General features: G+C 46.0%; 2 protein-coding genes across 5 annotated transcripts; one reads left to right on the forward strand and one right to left on the reverse strand.

The window, feature by feature from the left end:
* The first annotated feature begins 985 nt into the window (after nt 1-985).
* LOC112888027 (CRM-domain containing factor CFM3, chloroplastic/mitochondrial) lies at nt 986-4,757 on the forward strand. 2 transcript variants are annotated; one of them, XM_025954363.1, is made up of 4 exons: nt 986-1,159; nt 1,264-1,534; nt 2,316-2,717; nt 2,955-4,757. In XM_025954363.1, exons 1-4 carry the CDS (start codon nt 1,107-1,109, stop codon nt 4,188-4,190), a joined length of 1,962 nt encoding a protein of 653 aa, XP_025810148.1. In that variant the 5' UTR covers nt 986-1,106; the 3' UTR covers nt 4,191-4,757. The 2 variants fall into 2 exon arrangements, with proteins under 2 accessions (XP_025810148.1, XP_025810149.1); XM_025954364.1 differs by having other exon boundaries at nt 1,270-1,534.
* A 1,372-nt stretch (nt 4,758-6,129) lies between these two features.
* Nucleotides 6,130-10,457, reverse strand: LOC112886336 (VIN3-like protein 1). Of its 3 annotated transcripts, none has more exons than XM_025952210.1 (4): nt 10,091-10,457; nt 8,629-9,238; nt 7,629-7,933; nt 6,130-7,539 (listed from the first exon to the last, which is right to left on the reverse strand). In XM_025952210.1, exons 2-4 carry the CDS (start codon nt 9,060-9,062, stop codon nt 6,485-6,487), a joined length of 1,794 nt encoding a protein of 597 aa, XP_025807995.1. In that variant the 5' UTR covers nt 9,063-9,238; nt 10,091-10,457; the 3' UTR covers nt 6,130-6,484. The 3 variants fall into 3 exon arrangements, with proteins under 3 accessions (XP_025807995.1, XP_025807996.1, XP_025807994.1); XM_025952211.1 differs by having other exon boundaries at nt 7,629-7,930; nt 10,088-10,457; XM_025952209.1 differs by having other exon boundaries at nt 10,088-10,457.
* Between the last annotated feature and the right edge of the window lie 9,063 nt (nt 10,458-19,520).

The raw sequence follows: 19,520 nt of genomic DNA on the forward strand, positions 1-19,520 counted from the left end.
GCTGAGACCCATCTCATCAGATCCCGGCGCCTGCGTTTGCGCGCGTCCAGAGTGCCTGTCATCTAGAAGGCGTATATTGTTCTAGAAGCCTGAGAGCCTGCACGCGCAGCTACCCATGGGCACGTAGCTGGATGATCTATATCGTCCGTCCATCCAACGAGATGTCTTCCTCACGCAAACAGCTAGCCGCTGCGCACGATGGAAACGTGGTGCGGCTACCGGAGAAGAATCTGTGGGTCCTCTCTTCCCTACCGCGCGCGCCCACCTCCGCACGAAACAACCTCCTCCCGTCCCCCGGCTAGCCGTCGATCGGCAACGTGCCCAAACCGGATCTCCTTTAATTTGTACAAACCGGCATGACACACTTTCTGTATCAAGTTGATACTAGTTGGAACCAATTTACTTATTTATTTATTTCTATAGTTACTTTTGTCCTAAAATTTGCAGTATATATATACATGCACGCTCACTCCTATTATCTATGCACGTATACACAATCTGTCTCTAAAATTTAAGAGTACATTTTATTAGCGCAACTAGCCTTTAGAATTATACGCATGCAACACTATAACTGTTTGGTTGAAAAAAAACCACTTGCTTATACAGCCCAAGCAGTACAAATTAATACATTATCTAAAAAAAATCGTGTCATTCTGCTTGTATACCTGGTCTACTTATTCTCTTCTCATTTCTAGCGTATAATATTTATAATTTTAGATCCGAGTATGATGCCGCAAAACTATTTTATTTTCTAATCGGTTTTAAAAGTAGCTTGTGTTTTCTCAGTTCTTTTATTACTTGTGTTTTCTCAGTTGCTATGCTAAAAACTGTCCACGTGCTCCCATGGCTGTATTTTCAGCCACTCTGAAGGCCTTACGGTCAGATCGTACGGCTCAAGTTCACCACCTCGCATCCGACGGCCCACATCAAGCTCCTGCTTCCTCAGGCCGCACACAGCCCAACCCACCCCCGCCGTCCCCACCACCACCAGGCCCAGGGTTTATCGCCCTGCGCCGCCGCCTCCTAAACCCACCTCGTCCTCGTCCCTCCGCGGCGGCGCATTCCAGAACCCTCGTCGTCGTCGGCGACCGGCCGGACGGCCAGCCATGTGGGTCCTCCGGAGCCTCCTCCGGGCAGCCTCGCCATCGCTCCGCCGCAGGTGCGCCCCGCCCCCTTTCCCTCCCCTCCCCTCGCCCGTGCCAGTGGCGCCGGCTCTTCCCCCTTTCCCCTTGATCTCTGACGCGTGCGTGTGTTTCTGCGGAGGGGCAGCTCCTGGCGCCTCGCCGCGAGTGGTGAGGCGGTGGTCGCGGTCGCGGACTCGGCTTCGCCGTCCGCGGGGTTGCTGGCAGCGGGAGCAGGAGCGGACGGCGGGTGGCGGCGAGCGATGTCGACCAAGGGGAGGAGCATGCGGAGCAAGGTGGAGAAGCGGATGGCGAGGGAGACTGGTCGCACCCAGCGGGAGCTCCGCCGCGCCGTCAAGCTCAGGAAGAAGCTCATGACCGAGGACGAGAAGCTCATCTACAACCTGCGCAGGGTAAGGAGGCAGTTGCCTCTATTTTTCATTCCTCTTGCATGTTCGTGGTGATACTGGCCAAATGATCTTGCTGCAAGTAGGGTGCTTGAGCAATCTCGGAGTAGTCTACTTCTTCCAAGTGGGACACAATTCTTTGACTTTTTGTAGTTGTGTGCTGGAAGTTTTGCTCACTAATGATTTGTGGAGAGAAATCAGTAGTCTGTCGTGTAATGTTAAATAAAAGCTTTCGCACTGAGGCTTTGTTACATGTAACTGTGCATCCCAGAAAATGTTTAATATGGTTAGATAGTTTGGGTTTGGAGTTTGCTCTGGGGAACTGAAGGTTTATCAAACAGCATCCTTAGGAGTTCGAAATGCCGTACTGACTTATGTGCCTGTCAGTTGCAAGTTTTGATTTGCACAAACACCTGTTGTACGTGTACATAAGCCTAAAACTACTCCCATGGTTTATAGGGTTCTAGAATTTCAAAAACTGTGTGGTAACGCTCGTTGTGAGTATATCATGGTATATTTGAAGCCTATTGGAGCTTTTCTGATGGTTTGAATGACTAAAGGTGATTGGTAGTAAATATGCTTGCATTCTGTTGACGCTAAATCAGTGTCAACAAATAACAACAAATATATGGCTTATTTGTCTAGTGATTGGATGCTTAATACTCACTTGCTGAGTTTGCACACCTATTAAAAAGTTGCAGTTTCCAGATATATCATGAATATCTAGCTGACTTGTTTCTTTCAGTTGCAAAGTCATTAATTTGCCATACTTTCCATTTCTATCCAGGCCAAGAAAAAGGTTGCTTTGCTACTGCAGAAGCTCAAGAAGTATGAGCTACCAGAATTACCATCTCCACGTCATGACCCTGAGTTGTTAACAGCTGAGCAACTACAAGCTTACAAGAAGATTGGATTCAGAAATAGAAACTATGTACCTGTTGGAGTTCGTGGAGTCTTTGGAGGTGTTGTTCAAAACATGCATATGCATTGGAAATTCCATGAGACGGTCCAAGTTTGTTGTGACAACTTCCCAAAGGAAAAAATTAAGGAAATGGCAGCAATGCTGACAAGGTTAAGTGGTGGAATTGTGATCAACATTCATAATACCAAAACAATCATCATGTTTCGAGGAAGAAACTACCGTCAACCTAAGAACCTTATACCTTTCAACACACTTACCAAAAGGAAGGTCAGTCCCATGCAACTGATGTGTCTATCTCAGTTAGCATTTCCCTGCTATTTCCATTCCACTTTCCTCTTGCTATGGATTGTGCATATGATCTGTATGTCATTTACCAATTCCTACCGAGTGCTGGTTTATTTATGCTGCATATGGTTGACTCCAATGGAGCATCTATTTATTTTTCAAATTGATTATCTCCAGCTTTGTAAGACTTCCAAATCGATGCAATTTTCCTTTTTGCAGGCTTTATTCAAGGCTAGATTTGAGCAAGCGCTTGAATCACAGAAATTAAACATCAAGAAAATAGAGACACAACTCCGTCGCAAGGGTATCAATCCAGAGGATCCTGTTGCTATGGCCAGTATCCAGCGTGTTGCCTCTACATTTTTCCGAGCCATAGATGAGCAACAAGGTACCCCCTACGTTTTCCGTGGGGATGCACAACCTTCTGCTGGGACTACTGAAATAAAAGGACCATGTGATCAACCATCTGAAGATAGCGACCAGGAGGAGCTTGACCGGTTCATTTCAGAGATAGAAAGTGCGGCAGAGAAGCAATGGGAGGAAGAAGAGGCAGCAGAGAAAGAAGAATCTTCAAGAATGTGGTATTGGGAGAGAGAAGAGGTGGGTGAGCGGAGGGGTTTCGGTAGAAGTTACGAAAACTCAGATTATGAGGATAGAGGACAGGGAAGATATAGGAGAGAGAATAACAACAACAGAAGGACATCAGATGCAAGGAGGTGGGATGATGACAGCGAGGCTGAGGCATCAGGTGAAGAATGGGACTCTGGTGATGATGTTGATGACAGGGATAATTTTCTGGGCTTTGACAATGATAGAGGTTCTTGTGATGAGCATCCTCGACGATTCGAAAACCTGAGGAATGGGATGAGCAGATCTAGTGGCAGGCGGGATTTTGTTCCTAGGGGAGAAGTGGGCGAGAGGAGGGGTTTCAACAGAAGTTATGGCAACTCAGATGTTCAGGATAGAGGCCAGGGAAGATACAGGAGAGATAACAGCAACAAAAGAACATCAGATGCAAGGAGGTCGCATGACGATAGTGAGATTGAGGCATCAGGTAAAGAATGGGACTCTGGTGATGACACAGATTGTTTTCTTGGATTCGACAATGATAGAGATGCACCTGATGATCATCCTCTACGATTCAAAAGTACAAGGAATGAGAAGAGCAGATCCAGTGGCAGACAGAGTTCTATTCCTGGGGGATTCAGAGGTTCCAACCGGAGTCCAGGAAATTCAGTAGCTGCTTCCAACAGTAATGATGGTGGGTTAGACTCTGAAGAAGAAGATTTGTGGGGATCGGATTATAAGGGGGAAGAAACGAGCGTAAGATCCCCAAAGATAAATTTCTCAAATTTCCACAGAAGTAGCAAGGAGGACAGCAATGATGACTTGGAACATGGTGACACGATTGGTAAAATGAAGAAAAATACTGATGAAAGTTGGGACAGTGACTAATTACTCGGAAGGGTAATGTTGATGTGTGCTGGATGAATGCTAACGTGAATGGTTGCCATCCGAGTTCTTTCATGGCTTGTATTGCTCATGTTTTCCAATGGAGATCTCGAAGAGCTAGAAGAATAAGCATGGTTTCCATGATGTGTGAATTTTTGCTGCAAGTTTCAGACAATGGTTCCAGTTATCATGGTAACCTGAAAAGTTGCTTCACCTGGAGTGAGGGGGGAGGTTGTCAACGGTGTGCTAATCTCCTAGGAGGCTAGGACATAAAGGCAAAATACATCATGACTTGCACAAGCGAAGGACAAGGTGCTGAATGTTTGTGGCTAGAGTTCAATGTTGAGAAACTAAATGTATCGAGATTCCTGGAGGTCTTGGAAATGTGGAATTCTTGTTCTGCCATCATTATGGGACCATATTTATTTTGTTTTTCTATATGAAAAAAACTTGCACATAGTTATATTTGGAGGCCATTTCTCCTGTGTCTTGTGAGAGAAATAGAGAATTGATACGACGATGAACCTGACATTGTTGGATACAAATTATTTACGGTGTGAAATTTCTCTTCGAATTCTCGAATGCTTCAGCGTACTCTAAGCCTCTAATTTGGTAACAAGAGAGAATTTTACAGTTAATGCAAAAAAACCGGACAGACTAACTGTAGGTCCGTAGCATTTGTACAAGTTTTGCCTCCACGGACTTGAGACAATCTATGGGAAAATCTATTCCTCGGGCACGCGGGTGGGAGGCGAGCTGTCGCACAAGGGGGAGCGGCTGCCGGCGAGCTAGGGGAGGAGCGGCCGCTGGCGAGCTAGGGAGGGGGGAGGGGGTGGAGCAGCTACCGGCGATCGGTGGAAGGTGGGGGGAGCGGCCACCGGCGAGGTCCCTAGCGGTCAGGGTGGTGGTCGAGGCGGCGGAGCTTGGAGTTTCGGATTTTCGGAGCTCTAATGGCCACCGGCCGTAGAGGAGGAGGTCGGCGACGGTGGGTAAGAAGAAGGTCGGGAAGGGGGAGGTGGGTGGTGGACGGGCGGCACGGCGGCGAGAGTGATTAGCGGCGGCGGAGGCGGGGGCGCTCGGCTCTGCGAGTGGACGAACTCCAATCACAGAGAACGGACGGGCGGCGCGACGGCAAGAGTGATTAGCGGCGGAGGCGCCGGAGGCGACTACGCTCGGCTCTGCGATTGGACGAATTCCAATCGTGGAGAGCGATGATGAATAGATGTCCCCGCAATCAGAAGGCACATGACGTAAGGACTGGCCGCCAGTGCCGCCTCGAGCGAGTCGTCCATTCTCTGCTGTTGCCTCATGGATGTGTCCGGTCGGAGCGCAGAAGAATCTAAAACTTTACTTGCTGTCCAGACTGTATCCCTTAATTTAAAATCGGAGCGTCATGGTGGGTTTGAAATTCACCCAGTTGGATATATATAAAGCACGTGGTACTTTCGAGTGAAATTTGTGTGCCAAACACTTATGAAATGTGATGTGGATGTGTATAACACTGTTCAAAAAAACAAATTATTATGGGATGTAAATTAAAAATGAAATATTAAGTGCACATGGCACAAAAAGGGGGATGATATAAAGCATGTGGTACTTTCGAGTCAACAAATAAATAAAATAAACGTTCGTCTATTTGTTAAGTGAAATTGGTCAGCCAAACACTTGCAAAATGTGATCTGTGTGTGTAACACTATTCAAAAAAAAATGTTAAGGGGTGTAAATTAAAAAAAGGGAGAGGTATAATTTTTTTAACTCCCTTGACTCCCCCGTACTGACACTCGTCTACTTTCCTGGCCGCCAACGTCAGGTTAACAAATTCAATGACATTAGCAGCACATGTGGCAAAAAAGAATGGAAAAAAAAGGAAACCTCTTCGAACCACTACTGGGTGTAAGCAAACCCAGTACTGTAAATGCAACAAAAATGATAAAAGGACAAGTAAATCAACAATTTATACCAATCGAATTCCATTTACGATGATATGACCAGACTAGTCAATGAACCATCTCCAAAAATTTCTCCACGGAGCTACAACAGATAACAAGAGAACATTCTACAACAATTCCAGGACTCACCCAGTAATCCAATGAAAAATAAGTTTCCACTACTTCCTGATGGAAAAAAAGAATTATTTCAGTGCAAGCTATTTGCTGCCTAAAATAATTTCCTATTTTTGCCAACGCTCCTTTTTGTTGCTGTCAAATTGGTGGAATAAACTAGATTTTACTGCACTGATCTGGGAAAAATTCAGATAATCAGTGAGTTAGCAATATCTTGATTTTCATCCTTTTGTCCTAATGCCATAGCTTGTTGCAGAAACCGGTTCTCGACTTCTTGCAGTTTATGATTTCTCCAAAAGAATCGGTGAGCTGCTCGGCCAGGCTGCTTGGTTCTTCACTTAGTGTCTTGATGAATGTGGTCACAGCCCTGCGCTCCTGGTCTGTCGATCTTAGACTATACCAAGTCAAAAACTTCATCCTGAAACCGTTCTCAATGTGTCCATCACACTCCAACTGCCTAATTACCTTCACACAATGCTCATAACTCCCATCCAACTGCCTTGTCGTTCCAGAAAGCTGTTTTTCACGACAAATAGCAGAAGCACCATTCTGCTCACATCTATCAATGAGTGCGCTATTCACCTTGCCTACTGGCCGAGATTCAACAGCAGGTGGTTCTGCACTCCGGCCAACTGCGCAGGTTTCAGAGTCACCACTGTCATTTGATCTTACAAGTGCCTTCTTTGAATGATAATGCTTCTCAGTGGTGTAGTCCATGGGCGCAGGCACCTCAACATTTAGGTCAGGAACAGAAGACGCGTTGAAATGAAGTTTGCGACAAGCACCAGAGAACTCTGTGTCTGTGGCACTTCTGCTCCATGAACCTTCATGTGTATCTTCACAAAACCCTTCAAAACAGCCCTCTTCACCCCAAGTTTCCTGCATACTCTTCCAAAGACCTCCAATCTTGAATCCAGTTGACTTAAAAGACTGACTTCTGTCTCTTTTTTGTATATGTGTGCCTCCTGCATTCTGTGTAGCACGCTTGAAAAATATCTCCTTGCTATTGGTACGGCACCTAGATTCTGAATGGCCAAGTACCCCATCCTCGGTGAATGATATAGCTCTGAAACAATACTCTGTGCATGGGGATAGGTTAAAAACTAATATTTTTCTTTCATCTTTGGGCAGAACCACAGGCTTTTCCACACTTGGTTGCTCTCTGCTATTCCAGTACCATAGCTTATAACCTTTAATTATGTCAGATGATGAGGTTTCTTTCAAAATGACAACAACTGAAGAAGACGTTATGTCTACAAATTTGAATCTACAGGCAGCAGGTAATGAATCTGCAAACAAAGAAGTGTGTAAGCCTTCTGCAGCAACACCAAAACCATGATGCTAAATATTTTATGTAAGGAGTAAGGATGATCATTACCTCGAAGATGCAGGTCAGGAGAACTCAACAACTCATCAGCTCTTTGAATTGCTGTAGAGCATAGTTTCTGCACATCAATACCAGCTGAGAACCTGCTTACGATACCACGTGCATTCTTTGCTGACATTCCATCAAGTGGGCCAACCTCACTTTCCAATTTTGCTTTGGCAGCTTCAACAATGGCATGCAGTTCGTTAAAATGGCTAGTTCCCTCCAATAGCCTATAGCTCAAATAAATACGTTGGCAGAGATTATCAACTCGGCGAGCATCTTTTCCAATTACTAATTGCCTTTTCCAATATCTGCTACAAAGATTAATACACATGTTGATGTTAATTAAACAAGTCTACCATGAATGACCAAAAGCCACAGCAGGTGTTCCAATAATGCCCCAAGTAAATATTGTATCTATATGCAAATCAATACCACAACTTTAACATTGGATGCTTGATTTCAATTAAAAAAACCACTAGTATGTCAAAATTTAGAAGAGCTGGCATTTGATACACAGTACCTGTTTGGGTAATCAAACAATTCCATGCTCCAAAGAACTAAATTTTGAAAAGATAATTTCATCATTCTAGGTTTATTCATTCAAGATGTACATTTACAACATTTAATAAAAAGAGACCGTTGCATCTAGAAAATACAATGTTATATACATTGGAGGAATACCCCATCAGGACCAGTATGTCCACTGCAAAAATGAATCGGATCCTAGTAACAGTTGACTTGAATGTTGCATGTCTAAAATGGTTTCACATAATTATTTATCTACTGCCAATGGGAGTGAAATTTTTGTCAAAGGCAAAGAAAAATACGCCACAGTTCTAAAATGGTTTCTGACTTTATGCACAATAATTTCGTCAGTGCAGAGGAGCAAAGCCACTTCTCATGCAAAAGAATTAAAACATTTGCATCTGTCATACTAATGAAGAAAAGAAGCGAAATAACAATGGGAATATTGAGACTTAGAGAATTAACTAGAAACTGTGCTTACCCTAGTATTCCAGAAATCTTTCCACATGAAGCACAAGAATAACTCCCGTCGAGATGTATAATTTGCTCCAGATCAAAGCATCCTACCCTCTTGTGTCGGAAAGCACATTCAATATGACAAGATGAGCCACAGCAATTCTTGCTATCATTTTCAGATGAACAAACTAACCATAGACTAGGATCCTTGTTGTCATCAAACTTGTGACAAATACAACATGAGCACCTCTTGCAGAATGAATCTTCTGATGGTCTAGCAGCTTTACAGGCTAAATTTTTGCAGATCCAAGTGCTAGTGCGTTTCACATCCTTGATAGGGCGTTCACCATTGACCACTTCCTTCGTACCAGCATGTCCATTTGTTACTGTTAAGTTTGGTGCAGATTGTTTCTGCGATTCAATGTTCTTGCTTGCTTTAACAGGAGGTGTCTTGGGCATGTCTTCACTTGAGTAAAGCAAGAAAGATCTCCACCTTCCTTTTACTGATTAGCATGAGTAAGTCTCTCCGAATTAAGAACTCCACCGCATCGGACAGCTGTTAGTCAAATGATTGCCCTCTTAATTAGTGGTTCAGCATTAAACCACGGAGTACTTTCAATCCGCAACACGACAACCTGAAATTTTAATTCAACGGTAAACAGAACATAATCAATGAAGGATCATCAGGACAAATCTAACAGAAACAAATCCAAGATCATGATTAATTGGAGGAATTTATAACCAGTGACCACGAACGCATGTGGCAATCAATTCATATAACTTCCCACCATCACAATTCGGAAAAGGAAAGTAGCAACCGACAATCCACCCTAGATTAACAGGAAGCCGTTATTTCTACTAAAACAGAAATCAGAGCACACGAGGACAGAAGCTCAGCACTGATGCATGTATAAATACTATCTATATTAACAACAAAAGAAACGGGTAACATAGAATAGTACAACAACCAAAAGCATTCGTTTCATGTAATGCACTAAAAGCAGTGGCACGGGTAGGACAAAAAGAGCTAGGGCTAGCCCAGATCATACAAATAACCTGTTAGCCACCCTAACAATGGAGCTGGTTGAGCAGCCAGTGCCCGTGGTATCCCATTCAATATCACTTATATTCTCAAACAACTAATCAGACAATCACTCTGAGCCTCCTGCAGCATGTAAAAGCTTCCCTTGCATGGCGCTCCCATTCCTGTAACTACATCCATCTACAGCAACACAAAGCAACATCTATCCTCCCTTTGCGGTGACCCGTAGGATCAAACACCAAATCAACCAATCGCATCATCCAGAAGCTCGCGTGACGCACAATCCACGACGTACAGCAGTTCCGCCTCCCGACTAACCAGAGTGCCACGGTAAACAAGAGCCAGAGACGCCTACGCTACAGCCAATCAAGCCCCCCCCCCCCCCCCGGGGGGAAATTCACAGCCATCGCGCAGCACGGACACAGGGCGCCGACGAGCTTACCACCTCCCGCGCCGTCCAGTCCCGACGCGCGCGGCCCCAGCTCCCTCCGGCGTCAGCGGCGGCTAGGGTTAGGTCCCCGGCCCAGGCGTCGGCGGCTCCGGACGAACGAGCCGCGAGATCCCCAATGCTTGGCGCGGCAGGACGAGCAGCAGGAGGAGCGGGGCGACGACGGGTGGGGTGGAAGGGAGGGGAGGGTTTATGGTGGCGGGGCGGTCTCCGTCCGTCAACAACGACGCGGCCCGAGCCCGCTCTCCCCGACGAACGACGACGAGGAGGGGCGCGGGTCAAGTCAAGCGCAGGCGGCGTGGGAGGGAGAGGGGGGCGACGGGGAGGCCAAGTGAAAACGGTGGGAGCCTGGGATGGGGGAGGGTTGCCTCCTGGCGTGTGCCTGGATGCGCGTGGGCTCGTGCCGTCGAGTCGTGCGCGGAGGCTCGGGTACTGGGCTGGGCCCGGCAGCCCAGTGCCGTCACGAGCGCGGAGGCAGGAGATCCGGAGCGTCGGCCGCTCGTCGGACGGCCGTGCGGCCGTGGCTGCCTGTCCTCTTGCGCGTGCCGCGTTTACATGGCCCGGCGGCGTCGAGATTTGTTTTAGGGTTTTCTTTTCACATTCACATTTTTTCTGCGAACTTTCACGTTATTTTCGAATAGACCCAGGGGCATGGGGCTGGGGCCTCCTTCCCCATGCAGCCGAGCCCCAATGCATCCCTCTCCCGTTAGCAATTTCCAGACGTGGAGGAGAAGAGGAAGAGGAAGAAGAAGAAAGAGGGGGAGAGGAATGAAGAGAGTGGTGGGGGCAGTACAGATGAATATACTTCAGTCAGTATGCACGATTTTCATGTTCTGAATGTGCTAGCTGTGCCATCGTTGACAAGTTCATCTACAGTACATGACAGGATTCCTCGTGCTGATGCTGTTTCTTGCTCCGCGGAATTGTCAGCCTTGAAACTGTGGTTTCAGATTAAGAACTATAGTCGCCGAAGTTCCTTGTGGCATGCTACTTGGCAGATTTAGCTTGCAGTTAACAATTGTACGCGGCCATGAAATTTCGATGTTCTGCATTTCTGATCCTTCTGCTAAAGAGTGCAGCTACGCTAACTGGCATACAGAATGTGTGAAGGACCGAAAGAAAGAATCGATACCCATGTGTATAGTTTATTCATGGCATACGGATTTTTCTCCTGAAACTTTCAGACCTGCAATCTTATGTTCCTACTATATCTTACGTAGATCATATCGTAAAATGGGCGGGGCATTCCAGAGCTAGCAACTCCTCACCGCGATGCATTCATGCATGGCATGCCGCTCTCTATCGCTTATCATCTATCCCAAGTTTAGTTTTTGGCCAAATATTTCAGTTTTTTTTTAATATCCGTGAGATGCTAGTTTTTGCGAAGTGAACAGTGTGCACAGAAACCGAACCACAGCAGAATGATTTGCCCCAAGGAGTGAGCTTAAGATACATCTTCCAAATGTATGCCTGATCATATCATATAAAGCTCTGCTCAGTGAAGCATCAGGTCCATCTGCACATAGTAATTAATCGTCAAATTAGTAGACAGCATCCTCACCTGTAACACCCTAATTTTCAAATTAGAAACCTAAATAAATTTTGCTAGATTAATTTTTATTCAAATTATTTTGATTTTAGAGCATTTATCGTGAATTAACAGTAATTTACTGTTTTATTGTTTGTCTTCCACTTGTATTTAAATTTTAAATTTAAATTTAAATGCATTCAAATGCATTTTTTTCTCCCTCTTTTTCTCCTTTGGCCCGGCCCACACTCTCTTTCTTTTCCCCTCTCTCCTTTTCTTCCCGCAAGACCCAACACACCAGCTTTTTCTTTTTTTTCTCTCTTCACCGCGCGGCCCAGCCTGCTTCACCCCCCTTCCCCGGCCCAACGGCCCACCCGACGCCCCCTCTCTCTTTCCCTTCTTCCCTCACCGCCAGGCAGGACCTGCCTGTCGGGCCCGTCCTCAAGCTCGAGCCAGGCTCGGACTCGCGCCCGAGTCCGGCCGCGGCACGTCCGCCCGCGCGGCGCCCCGGGCCCGCACACTGAGGCCCCTTAGCCGCCCTATAAAGTCGCCGCCCCGCGCCCTTGGTCCCGTCAACCCCGCAGCCGCCGCCTCGCCTGGCAAACCCTAGCCGCGCAAGCCACCGCTGCCGCACCTCGACCGCCGTCGCCGTCGCCGCCTCGCCGCTTTTCTATTGCCGCGAGCCGCCACCGGAGTTCCGCCTTGGGGTAAGGGTTCTCGCCGGCTTGCTTTCCCCTTTCCTCAACCCTTCCCGCCGCGACGCTGGCTCGCTATCGCCATTGTGTCGCGCCTCGCCGCCGTCCGCCTTCCCCGGTCCCCCGCGCCTCGTTCCAAGCCCCTAAACGCGTTCGCATTCTCGCTCTCTTTCTCCCAGGCCAAACCCGAGTCAAAATCATGGCTAGAACCGCGTTTATGCGATTCCCCGACGAGCCCCGCCGCCGCTGCCGTCGCACGGCTCGCTGCCACCCCGAGCCGCCAGCAGCTCCCGGCCGTCCGATCCAAATCCGACGATCTAGACCGGGGTCAAATAATCTGATATTGATCAATCCTAGGATCTTTTGCACTTTAGCCCCTGAGTTCAATCGAAATCAACCCGCAGTCCACGGCAGTTCAAAAGTATTCACGAGTAGATCCTTCTTCTTCTGTTTAAGCCCCTGTCCTTTTCTAAAATAGAACCTGCCATCTGTAGCTCCTCTGTTTTTCAATCTAAACCCTAGATTTAAGGTTTAATTATATTTTAGCCCTCGGTTTCTTTGTTCAGAGCCCTTCTAGTTTTAAATCTTTTACAAATAAGCCCCTAAAATCATGTTTTAGCCATAACTTCTCCGTTTAACTCCGTTTTCATCGATTCTCGCGCTCACGCGACCCTTGCGAAGTACACAGTAGATTTATAACGTTGTTTTGCTCTGTTTATATTATTTGGTGTACTGTTTCTTATTTATTATACTTATTTATTTGTATGTACTTGTGTGTTACGATAGACGGTGCGCAGTTCGAGGGTCCGCAAGCGCAAGGCTCTGAAGATGTTTCTGAGCAGCAGCAGTACTTTGACGAAGGCGAGTGGTCCTTAATCATATTCCGGTCCTAATAACTTTCTAAATACACATATTTACTTTATATGCATGCATGTGTCGATGGATCCCAAACTAAGGATGTGGCTAGATTGTTTTGAACTTCCTTACTTAAAGCTGGGTTTTTATATTTATGTTGTAACTACGCTAGTTACTTTTATTTAGACTTTGGTTGGATAATCTGGAAATCACGCTACACTGGTTTTACTCATGTTTTGAAATATCTTTATGGTATTAATCAAGATTATTGTATTAATTGGAATATGGAGAACCACCTAGGAAAATAGTGCAACCACAATACTATATGGCTCTGGTCTTGGCTAATTAATTAGAAACTTTAGTTTATAATAATCTTACCGAAACGGCAAGAGGGGTTGCATCGTCGGGGTATAGCTCGGTCCTCTCGAGGCTTTATGATATGTGGTTCTTGGCTAAGACACTTCCTCATTATGGAGGGTTATGATCGGTTTAATTTGAAATCTTAGTGGATTGTCATAAATTAGGGAATCTTTGTAAAGGCCTCTAGTGAATTCCTGTCACTCGCCTCAGAAGTGTTTAAGGGCCTTGCAAACCCGAGCATCAAGGGAAACACGAGTTGTGGGTAAAGTGTACAACCTCTGCAGAGTGAAAACTGATATATCCGCCGTGCTCACGGTTTAGAGTGGCTTGGACCCTCGTATGATAATTGAACTTAAACATGATATAAATTGATGTTCTTTATTTACAATGTTGTTACTTGTCTCTTTTATTTAATTAAGGGTTGGTATATACTTACACTTAGTTAATGCTTGCTAAATAAAACTTGATCAACTAAAAATACTTAACGCAGTCAAACCATGTCAGCTCTTACACTTGGTCCTATATATCATATATGACACCCAAATATGCTATACTCTGCCCCGTTCTCTCGTCTAAGGCCTCAATACGAACACCACTATTCTGAGACACGATCTTCTTATCCTTGGCGGCAGTATAGAATAGATATCCATTAATATCATACTCTTGCCATGTTGTAACCTGGCTAGATGGACCAGCTGCCAATCTTTTGATCGTTTGCTCCTCCACGGTCTTCCCATGAGGTAGATCCAGGTCCTTTAACCATGCAGTCAGCCGACGTTTGTGCTCTCTCATGATTCAATCATCTGAGCGGCTATTACTTTCTGCACAAATCATGCTCAAATGTTCATTGACTAAAGGAGTCGTTATCGTGAGGTGCTGCAAGATGCTGTGATGGACTTGTTGCACACCTTTGAAATCTTTGTCGATGAAGATTTTCCTCCCAAATGTTCTCAGACCTTTCAACCTCGCCAAAAATTATGCAATAGACAAACCAAGGAACACGTTATCATTTAGGTAACCTAGGCAAGACTGGAATAGGCAAGACTCTATCATGGATTCCTCAGGATGAGTACGATTCAGCATGTACCGATTGAGGATGGATATAAAACGCTCATACGTCCACATTTCGTGTAGGTAAAGTGGACCAAGTGCCCGTATCTGATCGAACATGTGAATCATTAGGTGTTTGGTTATATAAAAAACCCTGGAGGGAAGCACATCTCGAGCTGCACCATAGTCTCCCCAATGAATTCTTGGACATCCTGCAACTCATCTTCGTTGATCACCTTTTGCGAAATCCTATTGAAGAAGTAACACAACTGACTGATTACCATCTTTACATATTCTGGCTTGATCGCTCTGATTGCAATCGGGAGGAACACCGTCAGCGACACATGAGAATCATGACAGTTATAGCCGTATAGTGACAGATCTTTCATCAAGACTAGTTTCTTTATGTTGGACGTCAAACGACTCAGGACTCTGATCCCTCTTAAGCTCTCGCACATTGCCTTCTTCTCATCATGTGTCAAGTTGTAGCTAGTTGGGGAAGTTCATATCGGCCATTCCCTTTATCCATAGGGTGAAGATCTTATCTTATCTTCATAGCTATCAAGTCCTGACGCGACTTCAAGATATCCTTTGTTTTGGCTGATGTCTCCGGGAGGAGCCCAATTGTGTTACCAAACACATTCTTCTTTAGGTGCATACCATCGATTGCATGGTGGACCTCAAGATCCGCCCAATATGGCAAGTACTTGTAGAAGATGGACTGCTTCTTGAATGGTACGCCATTGATGGGTGCCTTATCTCTCTTTCTCTTCTTCCATCTTCCTTTTTCTTCCCACAAATGACCTGGATGGTCCGAACCATATTGAAAACATAGTGCCTATCTCGTTGTACTGGAGCAGAATGTAATTCAGGCCTGCCATCAAAAAGATTATAGAACTTCTTACTTCGGTACCTGTATCCTTCCACCAAGAAGCGTTTGTACCCAAGGTAAACTACCTTTCGAGAACTTTCAAGAAAAGACGATATGATGACATCCACGTACACCGTGCATCCTGTTCTACCTTTGATCTGTCCTGACAGGATAAACAATGCCTGGTAATCATGGATGGTGATGAATATAATGGCTCTAAGATTAAAGGATTGCCGTGCACAACCATCAAAGATATTGCTACCCTTCTTCCATAAAGTTTTCATATCTTGCATCAGAGGCTCAAGAAAAATATCTATATCGATGCTAGGATGCTTAGGGCCCTGTATAAGGATGGATAGCAAAAGATACTTCCTCTTCTGGCACAACCATATAGGCAGGTTGTACATCGTTAGTATCACTGGTCATGTGCTGTGGGTGCTACTTCCTTCACCAAAGGGATTCATTCCATCCGTACTCAACGCGAACCGAACATTTCACAAGTCATTCTCAAATTTCAGATAGTACTTCTCATCGAATTCCTTCTATTGCCGAGCATCAGCTGGATATCGGAGCTTTCCCTCACCCTTCGTACGCTTATCTGAATTCTACCATCGCATCAGTTCAGCATCCTTTGGGTTCGAGAAGAAACGCCTCAGGCGATCGGAAACTGGGGGTGAGCCGCCCGTGTAAATCCAATTGTAGGGGCAGCTCACCCCTGAGCCGCACCTACAAATGGCATTGTTAAGGGCGGCTCACCCCCTGCCGCCCCTGAAAATGGCGCCCATTTGTAGAGGCGGCTGAGGGGGTGAGCCGTCCCTGCAAATAGATTTACAAGGACGGCTCAGTTGCTACAGTATCCGTACTCACGGGTGATATTTTGGTCCGTCCTAGAAGAATTCGGGATGTTATTATAAATTGTTTTTTAAGTAGTGCAGAAAGACGACGCTCAAGTGTCAGCGGTGGCAGATCCCATGCAGGAGGCATCCCAGAATCCGGCCCATGCTTTCCCAGCGCCGAAGCAGCCTGTTGCTGGGGCCGTGCGATGGAGCTCTCCATAAGCATATTAAGGGTCCCTTTGGTTCGGCTTCGGGAGCCAGATTCGCGTCCAAAAATCTAGTATCCCAACCAAAGGCCTCCATCGGACGAATCGATTCCGAAAAATCACCCGATTCCCGCAGGTCACTTTGGAAACGGGTGAGACACCAGATTTCACCGATTCCGCTCCATACCGACGCCCGCCCGCCGCGCCCCCTGCCGCCGCCCCCTGCCGCGCCCCCCGCCGCCGCCCGCTGCCGCGCCCGCCCACCACGACCCCGACGTGCCCCCGCCGCCGCGCTCCCTGCCGCGCCCCACGCCACCGCCCGCCGCCGCGCCCCCGACGCTGCCTGCCGCCCCCGGGCCGGCCCCGCCGCGCCCCCCGACGCGCCCCTGCCGCCGCGCTCTCTGCAGCGCCCCACGCCACCGCCCGCCGCCGCGCCCGCCGCCGCCCCCCGCCCCCGACGCGCCTCCCGCCGCCCCCGCCGCCCGCCCCCCGTGCTGGTAACGAAAAACTGAGGAGAAAGAGATAAGGAACGGGAAAAAGGAGAAGGGAAAAGGGGAAAAAAGAAAGAATAAAGGAAAAATAGAAAGAAAAAAAGAGGAAAGAAATACAGAGAAAAATGAAAGAAAAAAAAGAAATTGTTCAATTATTTTTATAACGTGGATATATATTTTGTATAAATTATTATATATGTCAAATATTAACAAACATGAATAGTTCCTTTCCAAACCGGTCATCTACATGTCCATACGATTAATTAGCATATAAGAGCCTTATGGGATCTCAGGGGCATAACGGACATTTCTTACAGAAATCCACAGCTGACAGTTGTTTCAGCCAAACAGCTTTCAGCTTTCCCACAGCTGTCAACTCACAGCAGCTTTCTCATAGCAGCTTTCCCACAGCTGATTCCAGAAATTAGATTTTCAGAAATCTACAACTGAACCAAACACACCCTTAACAAAGGAGGATCTCTTTCGACGAGTTCAAATGCACTTCATCATCAAGCACCCATACAAAAGTCCCAACCTATAATGGAAAAACAAGCTGCTTCTTGATGGTAGAACTGTTTTAAAAGTTTCATTTTAAATTGGAACTATTTGACGACCTACCACTTGTTCATCTTTTCCTTCTTTGAGTCGCTGGATCTCTAGAATTGAGTTTTCCCCCATTTGCCAAACAAGGCCGAAAATGGGTTGAGCATACGAATTTTTTCTAAAAAGGGGATTAAAAAAAAATTCAAAAAAGGGGTGCCAGTTGGAGAAATTTAGAGAAATGGGTGCCTCCCGCCCGCTGAACGGGCGGAAAGGAGCCTCCCGCCCAACCATAGGGCGGGAGGCTCAAAAAAATTTCCAGAGACCTCTTCGCGAATAAGAAAACTTTTTTTATTCGCGAAGAGGTCCCTGAAGCAGGCCTCCCGCCCGGCCAGTAGGCGGGATGCCTCCCGCCCGGCCACAGGGCGAGATGCCTACCGCCCGGCCAGTGGGCGGGATGCTCCTGGTCCATTTTTGTTATATTTTTTCTTAGATTTTTTGTTTCAGAAACTATTTGAAATTCAGAATTTTTTCAAATATAAGATTTATTCACCATACTCTTATGTATGCATATAAAATTTTAATTCAATTTTACGAAGAAGATTACGGTATCTAAAACTCGTACGAAGATAGTTAAACGATAACGTTTGCAACGTAGAATCTAAATATTACGATAGTACAATACATGAAGCCATTAAAAATAAAATAATATGATAATGAACATTACAAATATTACAAATACATGAATCCAAATATTGTGTCTTCAGTCAATGCGGCAAATATTACAAATACGTATCCAGGTCTGATAGAATCTCAACGCAGCAAATATTACATATGAGCAAACAACGTTTAAATAAAATTACAACTAAATGATGCCTGATGACGTACTAGCACTCGATCGGCGACGTCTCCCACTTCTTGATGCAACCGGAGGTCTTCCATCTGTAGCATCACCTGTAGGGCTAGCTTCAGCACAACTGGAGCCAGCATCATTGGTTGGACAACGTTTATACGTGTGTCCAATCTGATTACATGCACTGCAGCGTTGTATCCTCGGACGGAGCTCTGACTCATCCATATCATTACGAATACGCCGTGATTGACGGCGCCCTCACTTAACCCGTGATGAACTTGGGTCTGGAATATATATAACAGGATTCGCTGTCTCAGTGAACGATCCAACCAAACGGAACCCATAGATCTCATACTGCCAGGTGCTTGCAATTGTCTCCTTTCTGAAGTAATGTGAAACATATATATCGACAGGATGTCCAATATCCGCACAAGCAGCCATTACATGAGAACAAGGTAAGTGCAGCAACTTGAGCCTCATGCATGAGCAACAACAAGTTCCATCAAACTTGAGAATGCACTCCTTTACAGGAGTTTGACGTCTCATGCCATGTCGCGCCCTGTCTTTAGGAGATACCTCAAACTTGAGCTCCTGTGTTCCACATTGCCGTACATGGTGTAGCCGGGCGCTTTCTGTCTTCTTAGTCATATATTCTGTTACCTTGAATCCAAAATTTCTGTCTGGATTTCGCATGAATACCTGATTTTTAGTGAACTGCTCCCGAAAGTAATCGGTACACCCGCGGACAATGAATTCAACAATTGCAACCAGTGGAAGCCCACGAACACCTCGCAGCACCCAATTGTAAACTTCGGCGAAGTTGGTGGTCATTATACCGTACCTTGCACCATCGGTATCATAAAGTAACGCCCACTTCTCCTTAGATTCATTCTCAATCCATTCAGAAAATTTTTTCACCGCTGACCCAGACCTTCTGCGAGTACGTGCAGTATCTATTGGCAAAGGGCACAAAGCCTCTGCTTCATCCTATGCAATTATGTTTTTTGATGCGTTCTCGGCTCTTTTCTTCCCGGTCAGTTCATCAAGTTTCTGCCACTGCTTGTTAAATTTTTGCTGATTCGTTTCCTTGCATAGCCTCTTGAACATATCCATAAGGTGCTTGTTCTTGAATTGCCTGAAAA

The sequence above is a fragment of the Panicum hallii genome, chromosome 3, assembly GCF_002211085.1.
Source record: "Panicum hallii strain FIL2 chromosome 3, PHallii_v3.1, whole genome shotgun sequence".
In the NCBI taxonomy this organism is placed as follows: Eukaryota; Viridiplantae; Streptophyta; class Magnoliopsida; order Poales; family Poaceae; genus Panicum; species Panicum hallii.

What these genes read in the sequence shown, in the direction of transcription:
- LOC112888027 (XM_025954363.1), top strand. Translation starts at nt 1,107, where the DNA reads ATGTGGGTCCTCCGGAGCCTCCTCCGGGCAGCCTCGCCATCGCTCCGC. An exon ending in TCATCTACAACCTGCGCAGG is followed by an intron (nt 1,535 to 2,315) that starts GTAAGGAGGCAG and finishes ATTTCTATCCAG; the next exon opens with GCCAAGAAAAAGGTTGCTTT. An exon ending in ACACACTTACCAAAAGGAAG is followed by an intron (nt 2,718 to 2,954) that starts GTCAGTCCCATG and finishes TCCTTTTTGCAG; the next exon opens with GCTTTATTCAAGGCTAGATT.
- LOC112886336 (XM_025952210.1), bottom strand. Translation starts at nt 9,062, where the DNA reads ATGCCCAAGACACCTCCTGTTAAAGCAAGCAAGAACATTGAATCGCAG. An exon ending in AAGATTTCTGGAATACTAGG is followed by an intron (nt 7,934 to 8,628) that starts GTAAGCACAGTT and finishes TAATCTTTGTAG; the next exon opens with CAGATATTGGAAAAGGCAAT. An exon ending in TCCTGACCTGCATCTTCGAG is followed by an intron (nt 7,540 to 7,628) that starts GTAATGATCATC and finishes CTTTGTTTGCAG; the next exon opens with ATTCATTACCTGCTGCCTGT.